Here is a 9,814-nt window from a genome sequence, read left to right as displayed (position 1 = left end):
ATGCTGTTACTAGTGGTTCTCCCAAGTACCGGCATGTGGGGTAGGCTTGCTGGGACCTGTAGCCCCATTGTAAAGGACAATATTACTTTAATAAACCATCTATCAACCCTGCAATCACCGTGTTTTCTGGTTTCTGTAGTCCATCTGGCACCGGTTTTTATGTTATTGTTTTATAATAAAAAGGAAATTTTTTTAAAAAAATTTATTGAATGGAGTTGGAGAAATTTTTTGCATAAAGAAACTTTGATGAGAGTTCCACCATCCTTGCACATGTAAGCCATAAGTAAGCACCGTTTATTGATTGGTATAAAGAAAAAGAAACCTTTATATAAGGGGTTCTAACCCTTCTTATGTAAGCAGAGTGTAAGCAATAATCATATCCTGGCACGAGGTGATCCCCTAAAAAGAAGCCCCTTTTTACTACCACACAAGGGACATAGAGGAATCCACAGAATTCATCTAGCTCCAAGGGACCCCTGCATATATATGAACTATGGAAGTCCAGAAACAGAGCATTCTGTCCCTCCTGGAGAGGGTCATGTTGGGAGGTAGGTTTGTGGACTACTACACATTTTGTGTGTTTTTCTGTTTTTTTTTTTTTTTTTGCATGTAAACCATATGAAGTAATACTGGAAAGGACACAGTCTATTGACTATTGCATACAATGTTCAGAACAAGTCTTTGGGGGGGGCAAAGAGAACAGAAGTTGTGAGAATACTTTTACTTTATTTTTGCGGGAGTAATTTTGGGAAGAATACCTGCGAAAAAGATATTAGTAAATATGCTCCTAATACAGACATAAAGCAAGACCCGCCATGGTTACATGCTACCTGTGCGTCTCAGTGTCGTATAACAACTACAACTCCCAGCACACCCTTCTGGCTGCTAAGCTACATAACTTCTACTACACCATCCCAGCTATCCCGATTTTGAGGGCCGCAAATGGGGCAGGGTTTCGCCGACAGCATCGTAATCGGCATTTTCGATTTTCTAAACCGAGCGTTTGTCTGTCGCCTGTAATCTAATAACCGAAGCATGCTAGTGACGCGATGTTCCCCACTCTACGATGGCGGCGGCGCTGTTGGATGTCCGGTTGCCAATAGTTAAGATGGCATCGAGCACTTCCGGTCGGTGCTGCTGCTCTGTTCCCCGTATATATGAACGGGTTTCCAGCAGCGTAGCCCGGCGGCCATGGCGTCCTCTCTCAGCGGGATGTTCTCTAGCCAGCCGCCCGGTCCCCCGCCTCCCATGCAGCCTGGGCCCGGTCTCATGTCGACTCCCCCCGGTGGGAAGAACCACAACAGCACGCTGGTAGATGAGCTAGAGTCCTCCTTCGAGGTACGGGGGTCTCTGCCCGTGGGGTCTCCGTAGTGTGTAAGCGCGGGTTCCCGGGTAATGGGGTCAGTAGTACGAGTCTGCATGTCACCGGTGTAATACATGAGTGTCCTGATTTAAAGGGATAGTATGGAAAAAACTGTTTAAGTAAAAACTGTGTCTGGCATGCTAGGATTTTAGTTGTACACTAGCTGGCAATAGGAAGGGTCATTTTTATTACATCATTGTTTTCATAGATGTGTTCTGTGTTTATATACAACTAGTTATCCGCTTGTCAAAATGATTGAAAAATGAAACCGTGGGAATGGGTAAAAATCAGATATGGTCCAAAGGTTGGATAAGACTGTCTACATTTAGGAAACTGCCTTTCCAGAGCTTGTAGTCTCCAATTTGGGGTGACCACCACTGTCTCCTGGGAGAGATTAAAGCCTCCCACTCTGTATGGTCCTGGGATGTAGTAAAAACCGTAACAGTCCGGACCATACATGGAGGCATTAATGTCTCCCTCCTCGTCTCCCAGGTGACAGTTGTAACAGGAACCCCCTGAGCAGGCAACCCTCCCTGGACTTGTTCCGGTGTCTGGTTTTTGCCAAGTCCCCATAACCGCAAACCTGGCAACTGCCATGTTTTTTTTTTTTTTTTTTGGTCCCTCGGTGAGAGGAAGACGAGCCCCCTCAGTTGGGAGCCCCCTCAACTGAATTTTGAACACGCGATCAGGTATCCCTATTTGACAAAGTTGGGAGGCATTTAACAGTAATGTCTGCACCGCTGGCAGCTGTGTATGCTGGATCGCTCTATTGGGCACCATCAAGAGGCTGCCAGTGCGCACAGTATGTGGGAGCTGCTAATTTTTTTTACCTCTGTCAGGGTGCTTGAAGGGTAGACCAATCTGCTCCTATCACTTCCCATGGCATCATCCTTGATGTCTGGGTACCAATCTGTGTTAAATAACATGTGCGGCTGCCCAGGTGTCTGTCACATTGTACCAGTGTTCCCTCTAAGCTGTGTGCGTGTGCGCGCGCACACAACTCGCCAAGCATGCGCACGGACATTACAACAAAGCGCACAAAGCAGCAGTGGCCCCCTTTTTGCAGTTGTGGACTAAATTTATGTATGTTTCACCCAATAACTACATCATGTGCTGTGTTTTGAATGTTTAAATGTTTTGAATGTTTAATATCACGTAGTTTTCCAGTTATATATAGAAGTGACGCACAAAAATAAAAATTTCCTTCCAAAGTTGCACAGCCAAATTTTTTTGCCGCACACAGCCTTCGTAAAATTAGAGGGAACATTGCATTGTACCTTTTGTGGCTCTAAATAACACATGGGCAACCATGCACTGCACACCTCCACCAACATTTGTCTATAAAAAATAAATAAAATAACCATTAACAAAACCATAATTTGATTACAGTATAAACTATTATCCTGGCCTTTTAGTTATATGCTTATTGTATCCTTTCTCCTGCAGGCGTGCTTTGCTTCTCTTGTCAGCCAGGACTATGTGAACGGTACAGATCAGGAGGAAATTCGTACAGGTATGTTAGAGTGGTGTTTGCAGTTCCTTATGTTGGTCACTCCTGGAGGCATGGCTAGTAAAGGATGCCACCACTTGGGTAAAATATAGCTTAAAATGTAACATTTTGTGTATAAAAGGAGTTTGGCCAGGCTCTGGGGATGACATAAGCCTCTGTACTTGGGGACTCAAACGTTTTACAGAACGTAAGGTTGCGCTAACTAAAGTTAGTTTTCTAATTAAGGATACGAAAAGATCTATTATGTGCATATAACCTAATACAATATACAGCATATCTTAACATTTGCACCCTATTACACCTCTTTGCATCTGTCATTGATACTTTTATTGATGTTGGCATAGAAGCTGCTAAATAGTGACCCTTCCATCTGTATGAGTCTTGTCCACAGCTCGCAGTAAGCCCTTTTTTATGGGTGATTCGGTCACTGGGTCAACACATGAAGTATCAACAGGGTTGGAAGGTCGACCCAAGCACTTGGTCAACGGTCAAAAGTTTGACACGAGTTTTTTTTTTTTTGGGGGGGGGGGCGATATGCGCTGACAGTGTCCATGTCGACTCAATGACCCATAATCCTTTTTATGTGTATTTTATTCACATTGTATGTCTCATTGACATTGTATGTCTGTATTTTATATGACCTCTTATAGGCTATTTACACGGTAATTTCTTGAGGATGACCTCTGACCTTTTCATGTCCCCGTATTGGCTCCTGTGTTGTACAGCGTTGTATAATATTTTGGTGCTATACAAGTAATGGCTAATAACGATAAAATTACTTTGTGCATGCTATCGGATGCTGCAGTGTCTGTCGTTCGTGCATATGAGGTGGTTGAAGCAGTTAATCATTTTATTGTCTTTTATCTAGAAAGAGCCAACATATTCCGCAGCGCTGTACAATGGGAAGGTAAACTTACACTGCTTACAATTACTACAATACACCACGTAACTGGAGACATGGAATTAGGTACTGCCTGCTAGGGCTTTCAGTCGAAGTAATAGACTGACTAAATAATATCTGGGGAGTAGTTAGTGACCTGGTGACATCGCAATGACTTCTTCCACTAACTTTTCATTTGCAGGTTCTCAAAACTGGGTTCAAGTATCCACAACCAGGAAATTCAAAATAATGCATTGTGGAGGGACCAGTGCCATGGTGTGCTTATCCATTGGAGATAGTGTTGCTAATACATTCCATTTTGACCCATCTTTTATACAGATCACAAGACAGAATAAGAAAAGACAACAGATAGTGGAATCGTGCCATTGAAGCATATAATAAGTGATCATTCCATGTAACAGTAGATGGCAGTAGCGCTGCATAGTAAAGCTGGTTATTAGATATACAATGTTCAATGTAGAAATCAGAAGCCGGTTAGTAAGTCATTAGCCAGCAGGATCTTTTAAGAAGCCATGGTCTCCTGTTGCTTTATAATATATTTATAGTATTAGTAAGGGTTCACAAAAGGGCCATGGTATAAAGGATCGACACCAAAAGGTTGACATACACAATGTTGACCCAGAGAAAAGGGTAACATGAGTTTTTTGGTGTCAATTTGTAGATTTCTACATGTGTGCCCTAAATTAGTTTGCAGGTCCCCTCAGGCAAGCTTCTGTTCCCAATTATAGTCCACATGGATGGTAAAGTATGAAGAAGTCCCCAAAAACTCATGTCGAAACAATATGGTTGACATATCGACCAGATACCTCACAAAAGTTCGCTACCAGAATTATTTTAGGTGCATTCATTCCCCTGCCTCTGGTGATTTCTCCAGCTCTGACATGTTCTCGTGTTCTACTACAGCAGGGATGGGGAACCTTCGGCCCTCCAGCTGTGATTGAACTACACATCCCAGCATGCCCTGCTACAGTTTTGCTATTTGGCCATGCTAAAACTGTTGAGCATGCTGGGATGTGTAGTTTAACAGCTGGAGGGCCAAAGGTTCCCCATCCCTGTACTACAGAGTCACCCAAAGTTGGCCGGAGATTTCTCCAACGCTTAGAGAAAGATAAGGTGACAACCAATCGGCTCTGGTCTCTTTCTCAAACACAGCCTGGTTAGAAGCTGAATGAGTTGGTACTTTATCTCTCAAAGTTTTGTTAAATATCTCACCTCGTCCTCAAGGCACCTTAACAGTCCAAGTTTTCAGGATATCCATGCTTGTGCATACACTGTATAACTGAACTTGCCGCTTTTATACCAAGATGCCGGGTTGCTCTCGGGTTTTTGGATGTGGCTCTGACCCAGCTTGTGGCCTTTTTACACCACTGTTCCCATGTGGCATAATGCTGGTCAGCGGAGACGGGTCCTGAGCTGGCGCTGGGAGATGAGAGCGTCTCCCAGAGCCGGCTATTTCATTGCAGTGAACGGGTTCCAGGTTGCATCGACCCGCGTTAACCATTTACACTGCACCACCAGCTGGGTTGAATCAGTGTTTAAGCCTGCTTGCTACCTGGTTTGAAATGCCGGGTCACTCTACCAGGCATATTTCAACTGGGTGCATTTACACTGCCTGCAAACCCATATTTTAGAGTGCTCCTGTGCTAAAACCAAGTTTATTTCAGGCAGTCTATAAGTCACCTGTGGTTAAGCATGTCCACTGTGCTAATACAAGATATTTAAGTAATTTACGCAAGATTATTAACAGTCTCAGAAGCTGAGGGATACAGAAACACAACACATTTAGCCAGTGACCATTGGCAGGGTTGGGGGTGTTTGTATGAAGTAGAGTGACCCTAAAAGAGGCACCTATATACACACTTCCTGGCGCTCGGCAATTGCAGTTGTTTCAATTTAAATATAAGATGGTATATAGGAAAATCCTACAGCTGCAGCATACACTCCTGTGAGCCCGTCTAGGCGCACAGAAAGAAAAGAAATGGATGGGGGGAGTAGGAGTGAATTGCGCTGCTGATTTGTAGATATTAACACACTGAGTGGCTGTATAGAGAAGAATGCAGGACACACTGTAGCCTTTTTTGTATAAATTTTTATCTAGAAAAAAACACATAAAATTACAATAAACCTATACAGTAATGAATAAAAATGTATAATATACTATGAGTTGGGATCCCAATTAAACAGCTAATTTAGCTTGAATATCATCACAGTAGATATATTTTTAAGCTCAGCAAGGTTGGATTATGATGATAAAATAAAGCCTGAAAATAACGTTATTCTGCAGGTAGAGATTGTAGCAGATAAATAAATCCGGGCTTGTATAAGACTGGCCAGTCAAATGTATGGTGTAATTCAGTCACATTAATAAATGCTCACCAAGATAGTGGAGTCCGTTCGGGGTGGTTAGTGGATATATTATGCAGGCGGTTCCAATTTGTAGAGCTAAGGAGCCCCTCAGATGGAATAGAGACTCCTCTCGGCGGAACGCCGGCAGATTCTCACCGCAGTGTGGGGTGAAATCACCGTTCAATCTGTGGTGGTAAGGAGTAAGCTGGTTGGTGAGGTGCATTCTTCTCTATACAGCCACTCAGTGTGTTAATATCTACAATCAGCAGCGCAATTCACCATTGGCAGGGTTTCCTGATCTGCAAATGTGTAAGCATGATGGGAAATTACTCGGCTTTATTTTATTTTTATTTTTTATATGTAAAAAATGATTGTAATGTAAATATCACTGTGTTACGGTGTACTCTATGTATAGACATCGCTGGTTAAGATGCCTTGTCCTTCCTCATTGTTCCAGATTCACATAGCTTTTGTCCTCTCTCCCTCAGGAGTTGAACAATGTATTCAGAAGTTTCTGGATGTTGCCAGACAAACAGAATGTTTCTTTCTTCAAAAGAGGTTACAGCTTTCTGTGCAAAAGCCGGAGCAAGTTATTAAAGAGGTAAAGATTTGAAACCAGAGGTGGAGTAAATCATGTATTCTCCACAGGGCAACCTCTAATGCTGTGTACACACTAGTACAATCTGCATAAGATCCAGATGCGATTACAATTTAGACTATCTGCATACAATTTACACTATCTGCATTCAATTTAGACTATATAGTGCAGATCTGCACTATATAGACAGGGCAGCCAAGACTTTCTGGTTAAGATATGGGAGCGCGCATCTTGAACGCATCTGGATCGCTTGGGATAAAACCCATACAATCTGCATGAGATCCAGATAAGATTTTGACTATATAGTCAAAATCTTATCTGGATCTTATGCAGATTGTATCAGTGTGTACACAGCATTAAACCAGCTTCTCAAACACTGCCATTATTATCATCCAGGTTTTAAGTATATCTATGCTTAAGCACAGGTGACTTAAGTAGTCAATTTGATTTAACTTTTAATTCCCAGCCATCTTCTCATCTGCTATGTCTGTTATATAGAGGGACTCCTGCTGTTCAGCTAGTGTTGGTTAAAGGTTGGAGTTCTCCTTTATGCAAAACCAGAAATTTTAACTATTTTATTTAGTCATTTTTTCCTACTAGAACTTTGTGTTCATCTATGGAGGATATTATTATTATTATTATTATTATTATTATTTTATTTATAAGGCGCCACAAGTGTTTTGCAGCGCCGTACAAAGGAACAGTACAGGGAGACAAAACAGTATTACGTTGAATAAATAACAAAAATAGAGTACAAATAAAGAGCGCCAAAGTTCAATACACATTACAGCTTGGATATAAGTAGTGAGGACCCAATCAACATACAACTAGAGGCTTGAGGCCAATGACGGAGATGAGTATGCGGACGAAGATGGTCACTGAGTGTTGGAGTATAGGAGAGCTGTGAGAGAAATGTGAAGAGAAGAGGGCTTTGACAACAGGAGGGAAGAGGACCCTGCTCGGAGGAGTTTACAATCTAGTAGGAAGGGGAGACAGACAGATTACAAGAGGTGCAAGTGGGTGGTGGTTAGATAGCAGGATGTAAAAAGGCAAGGATTCGGCGAACCAGCTAATTTATGCAGTGGCAGGGTATGCTTTGATGAATAGGTGAGTTTTCAGTGCCCGTTTGAAGCTTTGCAAGGTCGGGGAGAGTCTAATTGAGTGAGGGAGTGCGTTCCACTAAAGGGGTGCAGCACGGGCAAAGTCCTGTACTCTTGCATGGGAAGCAGTGATCAGGGTGGAGGAAGACGACAGTCGTCAGCCGACCGTAGAGAGCGGGAGGGTGTATGAATGGAGCTATTTAATGTTGGGTCACGACCCTGTCCCGTTCTCGGTCTGCTCGACCGAGATTTTGCCAGCAAGATTCAATGTCCCGCCTGCCGTGGGTCGAGAAGGGGGCATGGCCGGGAATCGGTGAGCTGCAGACGGGAGCTCGGCAGAACGAGCCTGACTACTTGTTAAGTCAGGCTCCTTCTGCCGTGATCCCCTGTTAGGGCCCTGCAGCCATCTCCCACGTCGGGAATGGCTGCAGGAGATTGAATACCCACCTATGTATTTAGGGCCTAATTCAGGCTTGTTCGTAAGCGTCCGAAATTCTGACCCGTGGTGGGGGGGGGGGGGTCTGCGCATGCGCGTATTTGTCCATGTACAGACACCCCCCTCCCATGCGGTGCTGACCTGGTCACTAGGCTACAAGTGTACGCAGCCTAGCGGACAGGTCTGAATCAGGCCCTTGGAGTACTTGCTGAAAGCAAAGCAAAAGGAGAGTAGTGAAGAGTAATATAAATGTGACTTTGGCTTGATAATAGTAGTTAGGGAATATGAGCGTTTCCACATGCCACTCTGTATGATTACATTGCGGTCTAACCCAACCTCTCTTGTTTGTACAAGGACGTAACGGAGCTGAGGAGTGAGCTGCAGAGGAAGGAAGCTCTCATCCAGAAGCACCTCACTAAGCTGCGGAGCTGGCAGCAGGTTCTGGAAGACATCAATGGGCAGCATAAGAAGACCAGTGAGATGGCCCAGGCACCACTCGCTTACCTGGAACAAGCATCGGCCAATATACCAGCTCCTATGAAGCAGACATGACCTGTAAATGTTCTGGCCGGTGTAGCTGACCACAAGGGGTGCCGGAAGGACTTATTGCAAAGAGCATTTTTCTTTTTCTAATTGGTTTTGTACTGTATATTGAACATTAGGATAATAAAAATATTTTCGTGTCGGAAAGAAGCTATAAATGCCTTTTTCTTATTTGTATGCAACACTACGTTTTATATTTTCCAAAATTAATATTTCGATAATAAGCAATGCAATTCATGTGGATGTAATAGCCGGTGCAGTTATGGGATGTGGAGGAGACTGAAGTCCTGCACTGCAGACTTCTTTATATTTTCATATCTGTAACCCTAGGAAAAAATACATGGCTATGATCAGTCCATTTCCTGGGTGTGATTGACTATCAGCACTCGCCCATTATTACTTAAAATTAGATATTAGTAAAATGTTAACTTTTTTTTTTAATGATGAAAATCCAAGTAACCTATTTCTTCCCTTTTTATTTAAAACTAAATACAATTAATCTTGGATATTAAACTACTAGAAAGCCCGCTCGAAGCAAAAGCATTGGAAACTAGTCTGCGACATTCTGTGTTTGCACATATGTGAGATGTAGTTTCACTCTCTGCCAGCAGATGGCAGTGTATCAGACTCACGGACACTAGAGATAGATGAATTACCATGGATGTATCAGACCAGTTGAAGGAGTTATTACATTGTTGTCCAATCAATATTTTAATCTGTTAATTTTTTCTACACCCAAGAACCCCAGTTGTTAAGGTCAACAAGTGCAAAAGGTTGACAGTGGTCGACGACTGTTTTGGGCACAGGTCTTGACAGTGGTCGACGAGTTGTTCGCACAGGTCTGGATTTGGCCCCGATGGTGGGGGTCTGCTAATGCGCATGTGCAGTCCCCAGCAGAAAGTGTCTTTGTTGAAATTTGCATTTGCCGGGGTGCTCACTGCCTGACAGGCAGGGGGTGTTCTGGGGTGGGCGCTTTGAGGTTCATGGGCGGTGCACCCATAGAAATGCTGGATGGAC

At 43.3% G+C, this 9,814-nt stretch overlaps 1 protein-coding gene across 2 annotated transcripts; it reads left to right on the top strand.

Moving 5' to 3' along the window:
• The first annotated feature begins 1,098 nt into the window (after positions 1-1,098).
• Positions 1,099-8,947, top strand: LOC146042652 (mediator of RNA polymerase II transcription subunit 28). 2 transcript variants are annotated; one of them, XM_083162802.1, is made up of 5 exons: positions 1,099-1,338; positions 2,810-2,876; positions 3,742-3,780; positions 6,609-6,721; positions 8,609-8,947. In XM_083162802.1, the coding sequence occupies exons 1-5, from the start codon at positions 1,192-1,194 to the stop codon at positions 8,804-8,806; spliced, it is 564 nt and encodes a 187-aa protein (XP_083018928.1). In that variant the 5' UTR covers positions 1,099-1,191; the 3' UTR covers positions 8,807-8,947. The 2 variants fall into 2 exon arrangements, with proteins under 2 accessions (XP_083018928.1, XP_083019011.1); XM_083162885.1 differs by lacking the exon at positions 3,742-3,780 and having other exon boundaries at positions 1,107-1,338.
• The last annotated feature ends 867 nt before the right edge of the window (positions 8,948-9,814 follow it).

The sequence above is a fragment of the Crinia signifera genome, chromosome 1, assembly GCF_055691185.1.
Source record: "Crinia signifera chromosome 1, ASM5569118v1, whole genome shotgun sequence".
Taxonomy (NCBI): Eukaryota; Metazoa; Chordata; class Amphibia; order Anura; family Myobatrachidae; genus Crinia; species Crinia signifera.
Note: the sequence above shows the minus strand (reverse complement) of the source record. Positions and strands in the feature narration are given on the sequence as shown.

Coding starts and splice junctions, on each gene's coding strand:
- LOC146042652 (XM_083162802.1), top strand. CDS start 1,192: ATGGCGTCCTCTCTCAGCGGGATGTTCTCTAGCCAGCCGCCCGGTCCC. Junction 1,339..2,809: donor AGCTAGAGTCCTCCTTCGAG/GTACGGGGGTCT, acceptor TTTCTCCTGCAG/GCGTGCTTTGCTTCTCTTGT. Junction 6,722..8,608: donor CGGAGCAAGTTATTAAAGAG/GTAAAGATTTGA, acceptor TGTTTGTACAAG/GACGTAACGGAGCTGAGGAG.